This window comes from Cajanus cajan, chromosome 7 (genome assembly GCF_000230855.2).
Source record: "Cajanus cajan strain Asha chromosome 7, NIPB_CcT2T_4, whole genome shotgun sequence".
NCBI classification, from domain to species: Eukaryota; Viridiplantae; Streptophyta; class Magnoliopsida; order Fabales; family Fabaceae; genus Cajanus; species Cajanus cajan.
Window position 1 is genome coordinate 61,164,823 of NC_138523.1, and position 23,793 is coordinate 61,188,615.

At 28.3% G+C, this 23,793-nt stretch overlaps 2 protein-coding genes across 4 annotated transcripts; one reads left to right on the forward strand and one right to left on the reverse strand.

Annotated features, from left to right (window-relative positions):
* Nucleotides 1-4,675: 4,675 nt before the first annotated feature.
* On the reverse strand, nucleotides 4,676-12,339 carry LOC109817672 (uncharacterized). Of its 3 annotated transcripts, XM_020383001.3 has the most exons (7): nucleotides 11,875-12,338; nucleotides 11,342-11,794; nucleotides 9,500-9,656; nucleotides 8,991-9,163; nucleotides 6,590-6,645; nucleotides 6,207-6,309; nucleotides 4,676-4,921 (listed from the first exon to the last, which is right to left on the reverse strand). In XM_020383001.3, exons 1-7 carry the CDS (start codon nucleotides 12,247-12,249, stop codon nucleotides 4,832-4,834), a joined length of 1,407 nt encoding a protein of 468 aa, XP_020238590.1. In that variant the 5' UTR covers nucleotides 12,250-12,338; the 3' UTR covers nucleotides 4,676-4,831. The 3 variants fall into 3 exon arrangements, with proteins under 3 accessions (XP_020238590.1, XP_020238599.1, XP_082916543.1); XM_020383010.2 differs by lacking the exon at nucleotides 6,590-6,645 and having other exon boundaries at nucleotides 11,875-12,339; XM_083060417.1 differs by lacking the exons at nucleotides 4,676-4,921; nucleotides 6,590-6,645 and having other exon boundaries at nucleotides 6,046-6,309; nucleotides 11,875-12,339.
* Nucleotides 12,340-15,276: 2,937 nt separating this feature from the next.
* LOC109813717 (exocyst complex component EXO70C1) lies at nucleotides 15,277-17,109 on the forward strand. Its single transcript, XM_020377961.1, has one exon. The coding sequence runs from the start codon at nucleotides 15,277-15,279 to the stop codon at nucleotides 17,107-17,109; it is 1,833 nt and encodes a 610-aa protein (XP_020233550.1).
* The last annotated feature ends 6,684 nt before the right edge of the window (nucleotides 17,110-23,793 follow it).

The following is a 23,793-nucleotide window of genomic DNA, read 5'->3' on the forward strand; positions in this document are numbered from 1 at the left end:
ACGAAGATCAACTCCATTTCTTCATCCTTTACTTTGTAATTTCTTCTTTTCACTCTTTGATCCTGTAATGGCCATGTGTGGCTAAACTCATTAAGGATTGGTTGGATGTAACTACTAACTCTTCTTCTTCTTAAATATATGCATTTAGATCTCATTATTTGTGCTTGATTCTTCTCTTAATGCTTATATCGGCTTGATCACCCGTTGTATGAATATTTGGTTTTTGAATCCAGTTGGAAAACGTTTTTGAAAATCCGAACTGAATCTTGCACCTAATCATTTCTCGTTCTAGGAATAGACTTGATTTGGTTAGTCACATTGTTCAAGACATTGTTCCTAATGCGAAGTGTTAAACTCAAAACATAGAGGAATCATGTTTTGAGATTAATGACTTTAGGATTCAACCTTGAGGAATCTTGTTGGATTACTAAATGAACGTGAAAATAATGAAATTAGAATCGCATTTATTTTAAGAGGATCTACGAGTTAGCAAGTACTTCTGAACCAATCCTTGTTTCTTAACCATAGTTTTTACTATTTTCATTTTATTATGTTGTTCTACTCTGTCTTTACTCATTTGCAATTATAACAACATTCTCATTTAAATCATTAGAGCAAGAATTACTAAACACTCAAATCCCTGAGAACGATATTTGAATACTACTTCAAAACTTGGTCCGCTTGCCAAGTGGTGAGATTGCGAAAAACCTCATCAAGTTTCTGGCGCCGTTGCCGGGGATTTGGTGCTATTTAGTAATTCTTAATCTTGTGATTTTGTAATTGTGTAAATAATTCATTGTGTGAATATTTGTGTCTCGATCTTGTCCACACAGTACCAACAAAGTCCTAAAAGAGAAAACAACACAATATCCACTTCAAGGGTCAACTTTTTAAGAAGGGTTTTTCAACAAATTGGAATCTTAGTACACTACAACATAATATCCACACAATGAGATATGCAACTTTTAAAAAAATTTCCTCTAATTCTAAGTGATCAACACAACAACTCGTTATATTTTCAATACAGCAACAAAATCAACACACAACTCTACAACTCATATATATTTTTCAACCAACAACTCATAACCAAATCATCATATACCACATCATCTCTACAACTCATTCCTTATATTATCATACAACAACTTAAATTAGCAAGAAATAAATACTTCATCGACCAAATCATCATGTTTTTCTTTAGCAACTCATGTTTGATGCTACTTCCCTTACACCCAACGTCATCCAAGCAAGAAATTCTCTACAATGCCCATGCCTAGTGCCACATAACCCACGCCTAGTGTGGCTAAGGTAGAGGTCACTAGGACCTCACGCCTAACATGGTAAAACATGGTAAAACACAATGCCTAATCTCATATTAGGCAGAGAGTCTCTACTTGAGGTTTGCTTGGTGTCACCAACTCGACACCCAATGAAATCCAAACAGAGAGCTCTGGCTTGACCATGTTGGGCACCACACAACATTGGGCCTACCACACTCGACACAGTTCCAACCCGAGACGGGTCTCTCTCCTTACGTTTGAAGCCACCAATCATGTGCCCAACATGATCAAGATAAAGAGCCTTGAATTAGAACAATGTCTAATGCCTTGAAGGCACATCCAACACGACATCAAAATTCTGCACATGATGAACTTGATTTTGAGCTACAACTTGAAATTCAGAAAATCTCTAGCACATGCAACACAAAACAACAAACATATACATTACTATCAACTCAAAAATGTACCCAAACTCTCCGCATGAAAACTACAAATCAACTTAATTCACCTCATTCTTTACAAGAAACCTAAAACCCCAACTTTCACCTCAACCCAAATTAAATTTGATCTACATACAACCACAAAATGGAATGAATTCATGCAACATACAACAAACACAACCATCAACGGTTCAAAGAGTACACAGACGCAAGAATCTAACTTCCCTTACCTCGGGTAGCTCAATTTGGAGGTAGAAGAAGAATGATCGATTCCATATGAAGTCAACGATTTGATTCAAGGTTTCCACCACATAAATCACAACAACACAACTTAGAAAATAATTGAGAAGAAGAAGATTGAGATAAAAAGAGTTCACATACCTAAGACCTTCTCACTAGAATCCTCTGTCTAAAAGCCTTATGAGGCTTTGTTCAAAATAGAAATCTTATATACTCTTCCATCTAGGTCAGACTGGGTGTCTACTAGAGAACTCCCTATCAACACCACTGAAGCTCAACAAAGATCCTTAAACCCCTAAGCCCCTCAACATAAACAATCTCAACTTAATCATCATAAAATAACTAAGAATAATATAACATTATTATAATTTACAATATTACACGGCCCCGTTATTAAAGGGACACAAAAAAATAGCCTATATAACATAAAAAAGTAACATAATTAGATTACTAAAATTTTATTATAAAAAGTAAATTAATTACAAATAATTAATCAATAGTTGATCTCTCCATTAGTTAACAAAAATCTATCAATAATTTTAGAAAAATAAATCAATAATATTAAAATAAAGAGGAAAGTGTGATATCTTATTGATTTTTTTTCTTAGTATAAACTTTCATAAGTGTCAACATAAAATAAAAAATAAAAGTTATCTTTAATTTTCTCGCTTCTCTTTATTTCTAATTTCTTTGATTTTTTTTCTATTTTTTAAATCATGACCTATTTTACTCTAGTGAAATCTCGAAATCAAACTAAACCTTTATCTTTTCATCACGAGATTCTTTGTAATGTATTATCATTAACATATCATACTCTACTAAAATCTCAAAATCAAATTATAAATTTACATTCCTCTATCACAAACTTCTTTGTAATATGTCATCATTATTGATTTATTATTATTGTGTCACCTTTTTATTTCATAATAATTCATTTTTACATTAGACTATTTGTATGTTTACATTTTTAGGTTTGAGAATTAAAGTCAAGTAATATTCAAATATTTGTCAGAATATTGCTTTTTCTCTTAGCTCGTGACACAAAAAAACTCACAATTGACCATGATTTAAACTAGTTATTAATAGAATTTTACGAATCATAAAAGTATATAAGTTTTAATATAAACTATACGTGAGGATAAAATATAAATATTTTGTCAAAAGCCATCCGCTCAAATGATTCGTCATTGTGTTACTTAATCAAATATCAAAGTTCAATCCCTAATTTAAGAAAAGTTATATTCTATAGAGATCCAATCGATGAATAAGAGTTATTCCTCTTAATAAAACACACATATATATATATATATAATATTATCTTAGATTGTATATTACTAATCGCAAATTGTAATATTGTTTTACTCTTCTACTAACGGAACTTATGAATATTGGCATCATTGAAGGCGCACAACAGACTCACTAATGTTTGCACCGTTTATTAGGGTGTTTAAATTGCTAAATTGAACTAAATTAGAAAAAAATTAAACTAAATTATAATAAATAGTTCATTAAATTGAATTAAACTAAAATAAATATGGACTAAACTAACCTAAACTATTATCTAGTTTAGTACGCTATAGTTCTAAGAGTTTAAACTAAACTATGATATCAACTAAATTAAACTATTATTAACTATAAACTAAATTGAATTATATTAAAAAATAAATTTAAAATTAACATTTTTAAATTGAACTACCAAATTATTGATATTAATTATGAATTAAATTTAAAATAGTTTGAAATGTAAAACAAGTATAACATTGAAAAAAGTTCACATGATAGATCTTTCATTCATATTTTTTAAAAATCAATCAAATCTTATTAATTTTTAATCAATTTACTGATCTTATTAATTATTAAATAAAAGGTTTAAAAATAATATCTAAATATTACATGTAACTATTTTTTTTAAGTTAATACGTTCTTTACAAAATAATATGACTTTTAAAAAATATATACCGTTACTTTTATAATTTTGTAAACTCAATTAATTAATATTATAATTTTTTATTAAAATAATAATATTCTTTAGCATCAAAAATAAAATTATTTGGATAATAAAGAGATAAGTTTATACATACATATATAATACATTTTTTTTAATTTTATAATAATTATATTAAAAATATTGAAAGAGTAATAATTACCAAAGGTATATAAATTTTTATTCAATTAATAAATGAAAATTATTTTTTTCTTTTAATCCTATAAATTAATATAAAAAAATGTGTAGTTGTGCATAGTAACACTAAACCACTAGTATACTGACTCAAAAGTGGGCAATAGACAAAATTGAAAAGCTAAGAAAAATGAATTAATAATAAAAATTCAATTTTATTAATAGTTTGGTCTAACAAACTACTCTTTAAAAAATAGTTTTAGATTTATAAAATTGAACATAAAATTTATTTTAGTTCAATTTTGATAAAAATATTTTTTTTTTCTATTTTAATCCAATTTAATTATTTATTAGTTTAGTTCTAATTAATTATTTAGAACATTTCCTAATTATAACTTTTTTAATAATTAAAGTGTATTAAACTATTTTTTATAATAATTTAGTTTTTAAAACTAAACTTAAAATATAATTTAGTTTAATTTTTATAAAAAATTAGTTTAGTTTTTTATAGTCTAGTTTAAGTTAGTTTTTACAATAAATTAGTTTAATATAATTTTTTCAACACCCTACTGTTTATGGCTATTGGCATCATTGGAGGCAGACAACAAACTCACTTATGTTTGCACTGTCATGTGCTCCACATCAAACAGTTGGCGCCTCTCGGAAACATGTTCATCGGATTGGGCAAGTGGCTACATTATTTCCTGTATTACATCAAACACTTATCATAGACAATATTCGAGAAACAACAATCAAATGATGTTCATTCTGGTTGGTAATTCTATGCCTGCCCTCTTCAGAAGCTCAGCAGAAGCTTCTTTTGCCTTCGAAATAACTTCTTCCTGTTGTGGACAACACAAGTTAAACTTTCCTTGTCACAATGATTACAGACGAAAGATGTCCTAAACTTAAAACTAAGTTGAAAGATACAATCTTGGAATTGGCTTTTCTAGTCCTCTGGAATTGAATCAAATATGACGTTGTCACATATTTTTTTTTGGTAAAGTGACGTCACATTAATCTATAGATTTATTTATTTTTTTAAAGAAGTCCCAAAAAGACTAATTCATCAATTACATTAATCTAAAATAATAAAAAAAATGATTTAAATAATATTTAACATATATTTAAAATTCAAAAAGACAACAGTATATATTTTATGCAAAATAGTAATTTACTCTTTAGAAAGTTCAACTCATTTACACTTCATTTGGGTGTGCGGAACAAAAGTTAAAAAAAGTAAAGAAAATAAAAATAAAAACACTACACTTTCACTGTTTGAAAAAAGAATAAAGGATATTTAAAAAAAAAAACTGGCAAAATAAAGTTGAGTGGCATGAAAGTAGGGGAGTGAGAAAGCCTGTTTTTATGTTTTAGTTTTTCAAAATTATTTTTTTATAATATAAAAATTATTTACGTTAAGAGAAAATAAGAGTAAAAAGTTCAAATCTTCACATTAAATTCATTTTATTAATTAATAAAAAAATATTTTTACATGCCCTAAACCCTATATTCACTCATCTAAATAAGTGGAAAAAGTTTCTCCATTTCATTTCTTTTTTATTTTTTGTTATTCAAAAAATAAATTTATTCTATCTATTTACCTTTCTTTTATTTCTATCTCTTCTATTTTCTTCCTTTTTCATTCTTTTTTTTTAAAACACTTCTGTGCTCTATAATTTTATGTTTTTGTTTAAATACTCTCGTGGTCTTTATAATTTTATAAACCTGGTCTTTACTCTATATAATTAAAAAATATTATATTTTAATCCCTATAAAGTATATACATAATATTTTTGTATCATTTTATTTTTTATAGTTTCATAAACCTTTCCTTAAAATCCTATCCTATAATGAATAGACGATTGAGACTAGAGAAAAAAATAATAATATGTAGAAGAATTAAAATGAAATCTTTTTAATTATAAAAATTAAAAGTTAAAATTTATAAAATTTTAGAGATAAATGGATATTTAAACCTTTCTTTTCCCCTTGTTTCATTGCTCATTCAAATGAAGTGTTAGTTCACATAGAGCTAATTATCGATGAAACCTCAAACTAATATAGAATTGGTTCATATCATTACCGGCCCTTCTCTTACATACGAAAAATGCTTCAATAAAATACCTCATCCGCATTCATAATCTTCTTGTTCTTCATTATCCATAAGCCATTGCACATGACAGAAACCACATTTTCTGATCGCATACAATACACTATGCTGGAAATGCTGCATATTGTTTAGACAGAAAATATGTATTAAAAAAAAGAGTCTTCGGATGGCGTACATGGAATAGAGAGCTGAATGTAGCCAGCCAAGGTTGCAGTAGAAAGGAACTTCCGCTACCTAGCCTCAAAATTGCTTTATAGTTTATATAATGCATGCTATATCACAATCGTCACATTTTCGTACTCACACAACTAGAATAGTCATCTTATTAAAAAAAGAAAAAGTCATTAAAAAGGTCTTTATAATTAACCAAAAGTACCAATCAAGAAATGGCTCGTACCAGTCATGAACAGGAGCCATAGGCCAAGACAAGGGATTGACTACAACAATGTCAGCCTGTCAAATGACAAGTACGTCACTAGAAATAGCAAAAACTGCTGCGTTATCACCCACAGAAGATGTGGTCTATTAAAGAAATATATTGCAGAAGTATTGACCATGAAAGCCAGCAAAGAATGGCAACATTTATCAAATTGAATGCAACAAGTTTTACGCAAGGTAATGATATCATAAATTCTATTAATTTCCATTGCTTGCTAGAGTTCACAAAATGAAACATCATAAGTTCATAACCGTTAGAGTTTTGAATAAATGATCAAATTAACCAATGAAATTGTATAACGCTCTCAATTTGATTCTTAATTCTAATGAAATTTCCAAAAAAAAAAAAAAAACTTTAAAAGTATAATCTTTCACTCATTTAAATTCATTCACTAAATATCTTTCATTTTTTTAAACAAAAGTGTCTATACGACATGATAATGCCACATGACACATGTAATATATATGTAAAATAACAAATATCACATGAGTATGTTACTTATTGTGTATATATATCACATGACATATGATTATAGCATAGTGTCACTTTAAAATTTAAAATTGTAACACAATGTTACTTTAAATTGAAATTGTAATACAATTTCACCTCAGTCCCTGAAATTGTAAGATAATGTTAATTTAGCCCTAAAATTATAACTCAATATCATTTTAATTCTTAAAATTAATATTACTTTAGTTCCTAAATTTTTTAACTCGACGTCACCTTAGTCCTCAAATGTTATCACAATTTTATTTTAATCAAGTAATTATAACTTAAATATTTTCATAATAAAATAGATGATTAAATTAATATAGTAAATAATATGATAAATATATTCAAGTCATATTAAAAATTTGGTATTTAACATTGTGTGAACTTCTATATATAAAACACAAACGATTATATTGTACAAGAACAATTTTAGGGATTTTTTTTTTCAACAAGAATGTTTTTAGGAATTCTTTTAATTTTATATTTAATTCTATTTTTATTTATCATAAATATTTATGAAGTAAATTTAATATTTTAAAAATAAATTATCATTAAATAAATTTTTTTGCTATCATATAAATTATTTATCATAAATCATAAAGATAACTTATATATTTAAAAATATCTATTTATTCAAATTTTATATATAATTTATATATTTAAGCATAATATTTACTTATATACATAATTTATTTTAAATTTTAGTTATATACAATAAACATTTAAATGTGCATATATTGTACATACTAAAATACTAGTCTTTTTCATTTTAAATATACTATATCTTTCTTATTGTCAATTTCCTCCCTCTTTTACCCACTTCATTTTTTAGAATACATATATAAAAATAGTTTCTAATTTCTTTATATTTATATTTTATTTTCATAATTAATTCTCTTATATAAATTAATATTATTTTTTTATAAAGATTAATATACTTAACAACATATTTTAAAAGTGGTACATATTGCATAATATTTATTCTTATTTTATTTTATTTTTCTCTTTTAATTGTTTGGCATGATGGTCCTTAGTCCTCTAATACCTTCTTAGTACAATTTAATTATACTTATCACTATATTTACAATATTAACTTAATTATCTATTTTGTTGTGCAAATATTCAAGTCATAATTATCTAATTTAAATAAAATTATGATAATCTTAGGAGATTAAAGTGACAGAGTTAAAATTCTAGAGATTAAAGTGACATTAAGTTACAATTTTAGATACTAAAGTGCCATTGTATTATAATTTTAAGAATTAAAATGATATTGTGTTATAGTTATATTTCATGTGGTATATGTACATCACGTGGCACGCTCACGTGACACGTGTTACTCTACATATGCACATGACATTGTTGTGTTACATAGCCACTTCTATTTAAGAAACAAAAATTATTTAAGGGAGAGACTCAAATGAGTGATGGATCACATTTTTGGGGACTTTTTTTTAGTTTTACTAGAGTAAATGACTAAATTGAGAATGCTATACAATTTCAAGTGCTAATTTGATCATTTATTTAAAAGTTTTTTTTTCTTAAGTAATCATCCATTTTGATCTTTGAATTTGGAAGATACTTTTATTTTGGACTTTGGACTAATATGATTATGAAGTCACAATTTTAGGGACATATTTAACTATTTCTCAGTTTCAGAGACTAATATATTGACATTTTTCAAATTTTAGGACCAATTTGAATGTTTATTCAAAGTTTTTAACTTTGAATTCAAATGTCTATACTCTAAAGTATATGCTGTGCTTAACAAGGAGCAATCTCATATTTGGTCCCAGTTAACAGGAGAAGAAAAAACCATAATAATAAAAATGAGAAGAGAAACGCAATGATGCGAACCAATACCAACCTTTTTCCCAACCTCAAGAGAACCTAGTTCATCATCCCATAATACGGATTTTGCACCATTAACTGTAACCATTTTAAGAATAGTTTCGGCAGGCAACGCAGTTGGATCTGTCGTTCCATTAGCATAAACTTCCCGTCCTTTGTTAATTAGAGAAGCTAGGTACATTTCATCAACTGCAAATGTAATTTATTAATGAAAACTTCAACCTAGTAAAATGAAAATGTTTAGAGAAGTGTACTGCCCGGTATTTTCCATCCGGGCAAGAGACTCCCACCACATTGCGGTCTGTGAGGGTTTGACGCACAGTCTTACGAGAACCTATTCCACTGTGAGCGGATAGGTTGCTTCTGTGGTCTATTTAATACAATATTGAAAGTAAAAAATCTTCACACAACGATCAAATTTGAACGCAAGCCAACTAAATAGTGAATACTAAAGTGGAATTACTGAATATAGGGAAATTATAAGAACAAATAAAAAAGAATTTAAAAGTTTGAGTTAAGATGAACCGATGCTCATGCGATTGTTTGATGGGGCCCCATCAGTTCCCAGGGAGACACAGATGCCAGCATCAAGCATCTCCCTTACAGGTGCAAATCCAAGCATTCGCATTGCAGCAGCAGGACAGTGAGACACTTTGACCCCTGCCCTTGAAAGAAGAGATATCTGAAAAAATGTTATGCAGCAATAAGTAGTGTTCATCACACTAACTCGAGGATTACTTACCATCCCAACAAACTTTATAAATATGGCCTAGGAAATGTTAGTTCAATTCTGGAACCCCATGTATGCATGCAAATCACATATTTCTACTTTCTGTCTCTGTTGTCTTTACAATTAAAACATATTAATTCAATAAAAACATAACAACTTCAATAAAAATAGTTTTCGTTGAAGGAATAAAGGGAAAGAGACAGAAGATGGGATAGGAGATTCCAACCCCAAATATATTGATACATTTTATTCAATTGGTAGGCAATACATAATTCTACCATAAATCCTCGTAAGGGTTGGTGATCTTCTGTGACATTGTATGTGCATGGATAAGCCTTTTCCTAATCTTAACTTTCTCCTTTTTTTTGTTGCAAAAGTTTAGAAGAGTTAAGTTCCAAAGACTTATCAAGGTTAGGACAGATGAGGCTTCAAGGCTCAAAGAGAGCCTACAAAAGTACTTACCCATTAACAAAGTTTTCAAGTCGGATAGCGGGATTCGAACTCACATCCCTGGGATATAAATTTGATCCTAGAGTTCTTTACTTAGTCTTTAATTGGTTCCATTTTATTGATTGATTTTAAGAAAATGATTTTTTTTCCTGCCTTTACCCTTGAATTGATATTCACAGTGATAGAAATAACTTGACTACATATGAAAATTCTAACCAGTACCCTTAGGACATTAGTTAGGGAATCAAAAGTAAAAAATTATTATTGAAAAGTGTATCTGCATATTATCTCACATAACTTTATTGTAATTTTTAATGAAAATTTTTTCCATATTGATTCTTTAACTAATGTCCTTAGGACACCAGTTAGCAAAATCCTTTCAAAAAAAAATAAAAATTCAACCAAATAATTTTTTTTTTCCTTATAATTTATGCTATTTAAAACTCAGCATATTCAGAGTAAACCCACAATTTCATCCTTAAAGTATTATTCTCTCTCTTGAATAGTCCTTAAAGTAAGAAAATTATATTAGTAATCCTTCGAGTATTTGAAATCATAGTCCTTCAAGTATTGAAAAATCCATCAAAATAGTTCCAGAATGTTAATGAAATATACCAACTCAGAGGCTAAACTGATGGATATTGTGATTGCTTACATAATTTTATTACTTGAGGAACTAAATAGATAGAGAGTAATACTTGGGTGACTAAATTGATGGTATATTAACCGACATTTAAAGCTCAGAAGAGTCAAAAACACAAATTTAATAGCATGGAGGAGATTTAGGCAAAAGAAAAAGTATGCAATAGTAAAAAAGAAAAAATAATGTTTCAGAGGTTGAAAATGTGTTAGGACTTGGGACCAATTATGTTGGACGGAGTAGAAAGGACTCAGGTTTTAACTACATGGTTTTGGTTTCTATCCATAATTCATGTATATGGGGAAAAAATTGCTGACTTGCTGAGAAGAGTCTCTACTTTATTCTGGGAAATCAGTCTCTGAACTACCAGGTGGGAAGATATTCTGAGAAACCCAAAATATGTGCGTCTGTACCCATCCAAATTATGAGATTCGTATTTAGAAGGTGGCAAATACGAAAGTAGTTAATTATGAGATAGCATCACAGTTAAATAGGGAGAGGAGCTGATTCATTCTTTCAGGAATAAGAGCTGTAAAGGGAAATTTACCTCATTATTATCGATCCAAACTGAGTGAGCTGCTAAGAGATTGTTCCGAAGGAAATGTATCTTGTCCAAGTATGTAACAGTTCCGTGGTCTACTTTGTGAGCATCGATGACTAGTTGGTTCTCATAGGGTATCTCTGCAACGTGCATGTGTATTCCAGTTTTGAGTTGTGTTGCAGCATCTCTTGTTTGGATAAGCAAGTGAGGAGTAGAGTTCATGATTTGCCTAATTCCGAACCAGATTCTGATGCGGCCTTGGGCTGTATTATGGTACTTGTGATAATTATCCTTTTGCGACTGGATGCAATGGTGAGTAGTGCGAGTGGCCCAGGATGGTGGCAAACCGGGGCCAAAGTCCATGGTTGACTCGGTTAAACAAGCTCGCAAACCCAGTAAGCTGACTGCTCTAGCCATCCCAGAAACGTGTTGGCCACCGGCTTCCGCAAAACAGGTTACCTGAAACGAAATCAATCCCAATTGGCAATTGAGCCCACCCTAAATGCCTGGAGAGCTACAAATTAAATTAGAGTACATACCCCAGAGTGAATGAGTTCGATCCCGCAAAGCAAGGTAGAGAGGTAAGAATCGTTTTCTGTCATGCTGGATTCGTATGGCCAAATGCGGTGATGCAACCAGGTCATCAAGTCAACGTCATCGGCTATGCCTCTCGCCAGTTGTTGGGAACTATGAACGTGGCTGTTAATGAATCCAGGGAGTAAGATATGGCCTGTGAGATCAAGAATGTGGTCGGCGACATGAGAAAAGTGAGCCAGAATATGAGCAGATTCTCCAATAGCTTTGATTTTATCATCTTCAATCACGATGCCCCCATCCCTAAACACCCGCAGCTCCTTGTCCATCGTTATAATCATACCACCGTGCAGCACACTCACCACCTTCCGCTCCATCATCCACTCTCTCTCGGTCTCTCCTACTCCTAATATTCTTACTCCATTTGATCCCTCCCAATTTAAACTCTCACAGTCTCACACCTTCCTTTCTACCCGTACTATGGCTCCTTTATAGGGGTGTGGGAAAAACTGAACTCAACTGAACTGGTGGTGAACTGAACTGAACTGTACTATAAAAAACTGAACTGAACTGTTTAAAAAAAAAATTGAACTGATCTGAACTGTTGGAAAGTTAACTGTAATGAACTACAAAGCTGAACTGAATTATAAAAATTGAACTATTTTTATAAAAGGATAAAAATTAAATGTGTCTAAAATGTTATGTCTTAATAGATTAACTCGATAGTCTAATAACTAAAACTTTAGAAAAAAAAGTGATAAAAAAAATGGAATCAATTTTGTCAAACCTAACGAATCAATTGAGTTATGTTGGACTACTTATTTTTAGGCTTAAAAAATTCACTGAGTTTTTTTGACTTAATTTTATTTTTTTTTTCTTTGAAAAATTTAAATAAAATGGAAAATAAAGTAAAGTTGACAAATGTGTCCTATTTGATAGATCAATGAGTCAAAATTGTTCAATTCAAAATACCATAATAGTTCAGTACAATTTAAATTGCAGTTCAGTTCAAGTTTGTATAGTATAGTTCAGTTCAGTTCAGTGACACAAAAAAATAGTTCAGTTCAGTTCGTCTGAACTAATATTTAGTTTAGTTCAGTTCATGAAAACTACTTTTAAGTTCAGTATAGTTTTTATAAGTTCAGTTCAGTTCAATTTATTTTGCCCCTCCATCGTATTTTCAAAGATTATTTTAGTATAAAAATGCCCCGTAAATTTTTTAAAATACTTGTAAAATTGTAATGATTTTTAAGTCTTTTATAATTAAGATTTTTTAATATGAAATTTTAAAGGATACTATATATTTTTTAAAAATAAAAAAATTAACAAAAAATATTAATATAAATAATAAAGTTTGAATAAAAATAAAATAAAATAAATACGATTTTTTCAATTTTTCAATAAATAATTGATTATAATTTTATGTCCTTTTAGATAATATAGATTAATATATAAGTAAGTACATAGTCAAGTATTTTATAGTTTATCGTGATAAAATTTATTAATCTTGAAAATTTTTTAAAAAGTCAATCATATCTAAATTGTTACAAGTCAAATATGTTTAACTATGAAGTTTTTATTTTATTTTATATAGATTACTGAAAAATATACGTATCTTATTGATATAAGTTGTATAATAAATTAATTATTTTAAATCATTTTTAACTATATAATCTCACATTTATAAAAATCTCTGAATCTCTCTCATTTCAATGTGTTTGAACAATACATTCTACGGCTGACATGCTAAAATACTAGTTCACTAGAAATTTTAAAAATTTGAGTGATGTTGTTGGATGAATAAATCATAAGTAAATTTATAAAAAAAATTCACAAAATCCATTATTCAAAACAATTCATTAAAATAAATGTCTATGATTTTAAATATCAACTATTTTTTTTAAGTGAAAAAAAAATCTTAGACAAATTACTATTCTTTATTGTTTTTTTTTCTAATTACTTTATCGAAATATATATTTCTTTCGTTAAAGTAAACAATAGCCATACGTTTTACTACAATTTTTATATTTTCTTTAATTAATGGTTATAATAATTTTAATATGATTGTTTTTTTAACATTGTCTTTCAACTCAAGTAATATTTTTTTTATCTAACCAAATTAATTTTTTTAATGTAATTAAACTATTCAAATTAATTTACTTAAACATGCAAGGGCAATTCACTTCTGTACTAATACAAAGATAAATATAAATAACTCTAAACAACTTGTCCACGTCTTATTGAAATTTAAATATCACCAGTTTAGTCTTTAATTATAAAGATAAACCACCACATCCAAGCATTAGCCAGATGGAAGGTAGAACTTATATGTCTCCATCTCTCCACCCTAAGACATAATACTTCTTTAATATAATATAAAAGTTAGAATTTGAAAATTTTAAATGGATGAAAAATATTAAAAATCTGTTCTTAAAACAATCAAAACATACTTGCTGGCAATTTGTTTACATGATCAATATCGGATGCTTCTTTCAAACATATTTATACATTTGTATGTTAGCTTTTATCATTTTAACTAAGAAAAATAAAAACAACAATAACAACAACAACAAAAAAATTAAGAAAATAACAAAATAATAAGGAAAGTGTAAAGAGTGAGTTAAATAATTAACAAATTGGTAAGATATAAAAGTTGGTAAAAAAAAGTATCTTAAATTTTATCACTTCAGTATTTTTTCCCTTAAAAACTAATAAAATGAAAATATGAAGTTATTTTGAAATTTTATTGTCGAAGTATGAAGATGAAAAACTATTAGAGCTTTGTATTATTGGTAAAGATAAAAAGATGGGTATTCTTCAACTATTGTAAATGGTGTTTCATATGTGGACATGAATTTGTTAAACAACTTTAACTAAACAAAAATTGGACGTCAAACTTTGAACATAATTATTTATAATTTAATTGTGTAGAGTAAAAGTAAAAGTGAAATTATACAAGAATGAAACTAAAAGTAAGAATGTGACATTAATTAAGAAGGGAGATAATGGATATGCATTAGCCATAAAGATCGGAATACCTTCCCATTTAGGTCAATGGTCAAGACACCACGAGTTAGTTCCACCAAAATAGTTGGAAAGTAAAATGAAAAATAGAAAAGGAAAATAGACGAAGGTAGAGAGGCAAATTAAGAAGATCAAATCAACAATCTAACTAGCAATTGGGGACAGGATGCGCCTCTACCCTTTCAAATTTCAATTTGGTGCTTAGATTTTGATTTGGAGAGAGAATTAGTGAAATGAAGAAAATGAAAAAGGAATTGCATTGTTCGTATACATCTCACTGCGAATGTGGTGTTTTTCTTGAGCCTATAGCCCAAACCTCATATTTGATTGACACTATAAAGAAGATAGTCATAGGCATAAATTAATGTGAAGAAGGGATAGACATGTCATCAAGAAAAAGTGATGTTGGGATAATGGATGGTGAAAAAGAAGAGCTGATGCAAGTTGTGGAGGATGTGGATGCTTTTCTCCTTATCATAGGTGCTAATGGGGGGAAAGATGTTCCAGATTGTGTTCGTGTGCTACCCAAATTGTTTGAGGATATGTTGGATAGCTACAATTGTGGGAGAACCAAGTTTGGGGAGGATGCAACATATGACAACTCCTTCTTAGATGTTGTGAATCGCATGTACAAGCTCTCAACTAGTTGTAGTTGTAGTAATACCTTGGACCAAACTAGCTCCGTCTTAGAAAAAGCAATGTCCCTATTAGAGAAAGATCTTTGTTCTCTTTTGGAGGAACCCAAAACACCCAATAAATCATTCTCTTTTGGTTCCCGTTCTGATCTAAGCGTCATTTTTGAGATTGACTCTCCTGAGCCACCACAACATGAACAAGATCACTATCATCAAGACTTCCTTACTCATTTATCTACACATAAGATTTCCATTTTGAACAAGATTGCCACTACAATGATTGTTGTTGGCTATGAAACAGAGTGTTGCATTGCTTTCGCCAATTTCAGGCGAAGTGCTTTCAAGACTGCTTTACAAAGACTTGGATACAGGAGCATGAGAATGGAAGATGTGTGCAAAATGTCATGGGAAACACTAGAAAGAGAAATTACAACATGGAATCAAGTGGTTCGACATTGCACCACCATGCTTTTCAACGCTGAACGAAGACTTTATGACTCCATCTTCCCCAATCAACCCTTTATATCACAGAGCTTATTTATTGATCTTGCACGACATGTCATCATTCATTTACTCAACTTTGCACAAGGCGTCGTTCTAACGAAATGGTCGACAGAAAAACTATTCAAATTCCTAGATATGTACGAGACCTTGAGAGAAGACATTATTGGGGATTCTTGTCTAGAGCCGGGTGCAAGTGAGGTAGCATATGAGATAGTCATTGCAAAAGATAGGGTAATAAAGGCTATTGTGGCCATGTTTTGTGATTTGAAAAACTCCATAAAAAATGATAATGAAAGGATTCCTGTCCCTAATGGTGCAGTTCACCCTTTGACTCGTTATGTTATGAACTATCTTAAATATGCATGTGAGTACAAAGATACATTGGAGCAAGTGTTTGAACAAGGCCAAAGTGTAAACTTTACAAGGATTGATATTTATAATGATAAATCCATCGAAGAAGTGGAAGATGTAGGGACACCTAAGGATTCACCTTTTGCAATTCAATTGATGTCCATCATGGACCTTTTGGATGCAAATGTGGAAAGGAAGTCAAATTTGTATAGGGATCTTGCTTTGCGCTACATTTTTCTAATGAACAATGGGAGATACATAGTGCAGAAAGTCAAAGGATGTAGTGAGCTGCATGATATGATGGGTGACAATTGGTGTAGAAAGAGGCAATCGGGTTTAAGGTTGTACCATAAGTGTTATCAGAGGGAAACTTGGAGTAAGGTGTTGCAATGCCTTAAGCCAGAGGGCTTGCTGGGGACTGGGAACAAAGTGTCCAAACAACTTGTGAAGGAAAGGTTTAAGTGTTTCAATAGCATGTTTGAAGAGATACATAAGACCCAAAGTACTTGGATGGTGGTTGATGAGCAACTTCAGTCTGAACTCAGGGTTTCAATATCATCTTTGGTGATTCCAGCTTACCGGTCCTTTGTTGGAAGATTCAAACAACATCTAGAATCAAGTAGACATATTGACAAGTATATCAAATATCACCCCGAAGATATTGAGCTTTTGGTTGATGATTTTTTTGATGGTAATGTTGTGTCCATGACTCGAAAGAGGACGTGATTAATCAAGATTTGTTTATACAATAGTTTCTTTCCTTTTTACATTTCATTTATATCTTCATTTTACAGTCAAAATATGTATTTCTTTATGTAAACATTAAGCATGTAATTAAAAATGCATATTCTTACTTTGTTTCAATCCCATCTATCTAAAATTATAGTAAAATTGACAATACATTAGTGTTAATATATTATATTTATCCAATTTAATACATAGTTAACTTATATAACATATTATGAACTATAGATATCTCTGGGAGCTTATTTAATACAAAAATAACCTTTGGGGGTGCATTTGATTAAAATTTTAAAATATTTTTTTTTTGTTATAAAAAATAGTAATGATATATGTATAGTAATTCATACAACAACTTGCAGAATATATTTTTTTTATGTCTATGTCTCTTTATTGTTAATATATATAATAAATAAAATGAAGACAAAAATAATGTACAATTTGTTTTACAAATATCATTTTCCTAAAAATCTTATAGAATTTAATTAAGATTTTTTTAATATAAATAAGTGTTATAATATTCAATCAAACAAGTTTTGATTTTATTGAAGGTGAACTTTTCACAGAAGAGTCAACAATATATAAGGTAAAACTAAATTGTAAAAGAAAACGTGTAAGGGTTATAGTAAAAGGAAAAAAGCAAAAAAGAAGATAAATATATATACTTGTCGTAACTATTCTAATCAATTTTTTTTTAGTCCATTGATACATCTCATGAATCCAAAGAAAATACTCTCCCATGTTTCGTTCAAACCATGCAATAAAAAGTGAAAGAAAAAAAATCGTATGAAAACAACAAATATTTAAAAATAGACATATGATTTTCTTGTTATTTGTCATCGAAAGTGAGCCTTTAGTAGAAGAATTAACGACATAAAAAAAATTGCAGAATAAAACGTGCAAGGATTGCAGTCGAGTAAAAAAAAAATATAATTACCTTAATTTAAAATAATATTAATAATATTGATCATCTTAATTAAAATAACTTGACATTTAAGCCATCACCGACTCTCCAAGCAATCTCAAGTTTCACATACTTCCAAGCATCACACATACCTCTCCAACAATTTGGTACATTAGACCTCTTCCGAAAATTAGGAATAAGGCCTTCACCGCAATTATACTTTACTCTAATCACTTGAATCCAAAGTTTCTCTGGTTTAAACTCAAGTTCTATATCAATTAGGGTTGATCGATTAATTTGGGATAGTTTTTAAAATTTAATGTAAATGTGATTATTTTAAAACTATTTATATTTTGGAACTTTTTTGTACAGTGTTGTTATGGTCTATAACGACATACGTGCCACGTGTATTTTTATTTATTTTTTAAATGTGAACGACTTAATTTTAGCGGGTAAAAGTCGCTACAGGCTGTAACAATTTCTATAAAGTCTCTATGGGCTACATCCCCATTTTAAAAATATAATAAATTTATTTTAATTTTTTTATATATTAAATTTATTTTCTTTCATTGGATTTGTTAATTTTAGTTTATATCATTTAAATATTTTTTTAAACCATTTTTTCTTCAGTATATTTTTTAATTATTAATTTATATATTTTAAATATTTAACAAAGAAGGCACTATGGCCTATAGCGACCCAATATTGCTATAGACTATAGCGACTTCTATTTTTTATTTTTTTTGTTTTAAATTATTTACTTATTTTCTTAATTTATTATTTTATTTTATATTATGAACTCAACGCATCTAATTTTTTTTATCATAAAAATAAGCAAGAAATGAAAAAAAAAAATCATTATAACTGTAAAGGGACTTAGTTTCAAGCGTTATTTTTTCTAATTTTAAGCAATGTTTTGTTAATAATAATTACACTGATATATAAATTAAAAACCTAGTGCGTATCAACTGTTAACCCATTACTAAGCATAGCATTTGTCCGTATAAATTGGCATAACGAAATTGAAAATTGAAGCCATACATGTGAACATGGTACATGCCAAGTTCTAGTTACATGACTTGATTTCGGATAAATTGCGATTTTCAAAACCAAATTTTCTGCGCAGAAAGACTTCTCAAACATGAAGGAGGCGCTATGGCGACAAAATGTCCTTATAGCCCATAGCAACATGCTTTATTTATTTATTTATTTATTTATTTATTTTATTATATTATCAATTTATTTCAAATATTAATTTTATATTTCTGTTTTTTCAATTTTTTTCATTCAAATCCTTCATTTATATATTCATTTTAATTTACATATTTTAAAATTTTTTTAAACATTTTTTCCCTTCAGTTTATTAATTATTTTATTTTTAATATATTTTTCATATTTTTATTTTTTATGTTATTTCCATTTATATAAATAAATTTTGTCCTTAAATTTTTTTTTCATTTTTTATTATACACTATACACAATTTTTAAATAAAATATATCTGTTAAAAATTATTATATACTCAACATTTTAGTAAATTATTTTACAAAAATTTATTTAATTTCAGTAAATTATTTATTTAATTTTCTTTTATTCTTATTTATATTATCAATTTTTTTTCAAATTATAATTTTAAATTTATGTTTTATTCCATTTTTTAAAAATATTTTAAAATTTATTTTTTTATTATATTTGTTACAAATTATTTTATAAAAAAATATTTAATAAGTAGCGCTATAGGCCATAGCGACCACCTTTTTAAATTTATTTTTTATTTTTTATTTTCTTTTATTTCATTTTATATTATCAATTTTTTCATATTTTATTTTTAAATTTATATTTTATTCGTTTAATAATTTTAAATATTTTTAGTTTTATTTATTTTTTAATTATATTTGTTAAAAATTATTTTATAAAAAAATATTTAATGGATGTCGCTATAGACTACAACGACTTCATTAAAGCCATTTTGGGTCACTGTCAGCTGTAGTGACTTTCATAATATGACTTTTATGACTTTTTAAAATTAAAAAAATTGCACGTGGCACGTATGTCACTATGGGTCATAGCGACGCTCTACAAAAGAGCCCCAAAGGTGTAAATAGTTTCAAAATAGTCTCATTTACGTAAATAATTTTAAAAATTACCCCGAATTGGTCAATCAACCCATCAACTAGAGATTAGGCAATTAAATAATATATAAGTGAAAAGCAACCCTCATCTTACAAGACAATTTTGTAGGGTTGAGTTAGACTCAAATCCACTATTCTAAGATAATATCAAAACTATCTTAGATTCTTAAAAATGGGTCACCCACTATTCATTGATACATGTACCATGGGCATGAGGGAGTGTATTCGAGTCCTGCCATTAAAAAAATGTCACCTACCATTCATTGATACATGCACCATGAACATGAGAAAGTATATTTAAGTCCTGTCAATCCTAGATCATTAAACCAAGACATCCTTCCTCCTTAAATTCACAAGTAACAGACAAACAATAACATGAACTTCTCTATGTAACTGATGATCTTCCCATAGAAAACTTCTACATTTCTTGTATATAACATCACAAAATTTTCTAATATGATATTAATGTGTGTTGTAAATTACATTTTATTCTATAGTATTGTATTATTTTTAAATTTTTATTTTTATACTTACACAATCTCTATCTTTTAGTTTTCACAATGATGAAGACTTATTTTATTGTATCATTTTAATAACTTTATATCAAACATTTGGATTCTTCTGTCAGTACTATGTGAACAATTATCATGCATTGCTGTCAAAAAGTAACAAAAGTAAATTTTGACGGCAATGCAACAAAAATATTATGTGATCTAAAATATGATGTAAAAGTATTAAAACAATTAGTAAGTCTTTATTATTATAAGGAGCATTGATACAAATTGTTATTCACAAATTACTTTAAAAATCTTTGCTTTTTTTTAATAAAATTTAGGAGATATAAGAAAATTAAAAATAGGCAAAATTTGAAAAAAGAAATAAAAGAAGATAAATATTGACGGAAAAAAAAAAAAAAAGTGGAGAAGGAAAAAATAGAAAGATGAATGATAACGACGTTAATAAATACTCATATATATATATATATATATATATATATATATATATATATATATATATATATATGAATTAAAATTAAGAAGATTATAAATTTAGAAACAAAAAAATAAAAATATAAAAATTCAAATGTAAGAATAGTATAAGACTACGATGTAAAGGGTAATACATATCAATTTGAGGTCAACTACACATCATCTAGAATTTTAACCTTTTTTTTAATGGTAAGGACTAAAAGAAAATTGAAATTACTTTTATTAAAGTTAAAAAAAATGTTTTTTAAGCTTAAAGAATAAAAAAGTAATTTATAAGAACTAAACAAGTCGTTAAACAGAATTATCGAATGAATTCAAGAGGCAGATTCAAGTAAAATAAAAGAACATAAATTAGATTTACAGGAATGCGAAGATAAAATAATAGAATAAAACTTAGAAGTATTCAAAATCGTAAATGCAGAAATTTAAGGTAAAACATATTCTAAATTTAAGAGTATATTGGATTTAATTTTGAAATTTTGAAATATTTTTTTATTAAAAAAAGTATTGAAGTGTTTAATTTTGTTTTATTTTTAAATATAAAAATTTATGTAATATTCAATTAAAATAATTAATATTTAAAAAAAAATACATTAAATTATTATAAAAATAATATTATTTTAAGAATGATGATATATAGACATCTCTCTATATTTTATTATTCATTAATTAGTATCTATTATTTATTTTCATCTCTATCTTATTACATTATATGAATTATTGTATAAAAAAACATTATATTAATTATTATACATGCATTTTTTTTCCTTTTTCTCTCATTTTTTTCTCTTTGTGATGATTAGTTTTTTTTTTTTTAATAATTAGTTTAGTATTTAATCCTTCGAGAGAAATTATATGCGTGTTGTCATGCAATAAATAAAAAGTATATATATATATATATATATATATATATATATATATATTTTAAAAAATATATTAGTTAGATAAAAAGACTGTAAATAAGACAAAAATATATTCATAATAATAAAATATTATGCAAATAGAATAAAAAATATTATTTTATCTTCTCTGTTGAGACAACATCTAATATAAATGTGATGTTAATTATTTTGGTTAGACGTAAATTAAATCTACATAAAATCTTGATTAAACTATTAAAATGACAAAAAAAAATATTTTATCGATTAAATTTTATAATAATATTAAAAATATGAAGAATTGATTTTTATAACTTGTTTTTTTTTTTTAAATTTGACATTGCTTGGATTTTTTGTAGTTTTTTCTTTTTAGTAATAATATTGATATAAAATATTTACTTTTGAAATGAGTGACTAATCTCTTTTTTTTTTTTTTGTAAAGATAGGAAAAATTACAAAGATGGTCGTAATGAAGACTAAACCTAGGTTCTCATGTTTCTAACTACCCCAACCTCTCCCCACCCATAATCTCCTTTACAAATTGAGTACAAATAAAATAAATTTTTTAAAATATAGTCAACTTTATATTTAAGATCAATATTCAAACTTTAAATAACTTAATTAAAAAATAAAAATTACTATCACTTTATGCTATCAATGTTGATAGGATTCTTTGTAATAGACGCTCATATTCCAACATTATGTTGACTTAATTTCTAAAATTTTAAAAGTTTTATCTCCTGAAAACTTGTTTAAAAAAGTTTGATGAACATTTTGAGTGCAAATCCTAAAAGGAGATGAATATATAACACTTTAATTAAATATATAAAAATACTAAAAAAATATTCTTAGATAGTTATTGCTATATGAAAAAAAGAAGAAAAAAAAATTGAATATTAAACACATATTGATGTAAGTGAAAAACTAACTTTTTGATGAATGTTGTAGCTAGGCAAGGCAATCTAACCCGCCCCCATGGGTACCCGCCCGAACCCGCCCCGATTTGGATGGGGAAAACCCGTGTCTATCGGGTTCGGGTTCGGGTTCGGGTTCGGGTTCGGGTTCGGGTTTTCCCTGATTGATAAAATCGGGGGCGGGGCGGGGGCGGGGACGGGTTTAGGGTTTAGTTATTGCTATATGAAAAAAAGAAGAAAAAAAAATTGAATATTAAACACATATTGATGTAAGTGAAAAACTAACTTTTTGATGAATGTTGTAGCTAGGCAAGGCAATCTAACTCGCCCCCATGGGTACCCGCCCGATCCCGCCCCGATTTGGATGGGGAAAACCCGTGTCTATTGGGTTCGGGTTTTCCCTGATTGATAAAATCGGGGGCGGGGGCGGGGGCGGGGGCGGGGATGTTAATACCCACCCCGCCCCCGTCCCCATACCCGTTCCCGCCCCCGCCCCGCTTACTAATATAATTAAAAAATTATTTTTATATATATAAACCAAAATTATAAATATTTATATGTAAAAATTTATATTATTTTATTTTTATTTTATTTTTTTTAAATTGTTCATATTTATTTAAAATAAAAAAAGAAGAAAAAAAAATAAAAGTGGGGGCGGGGAAACCCGAACCCCGCCGGGGGTGGGGATTGGGACCTAGATTTTATCCCCGGCGGGTACCGGGGGCGGTTTAAATTTGCAGGGACGGGGGCAGGAAACGTAAAACCCGCTCCCGCCCCGCCCCGTTGCCATGCCTAGTTGTAGCTATAAACACGAAGTAGTCGAATGACACTGAACTAACCTTTTATAATAAGCG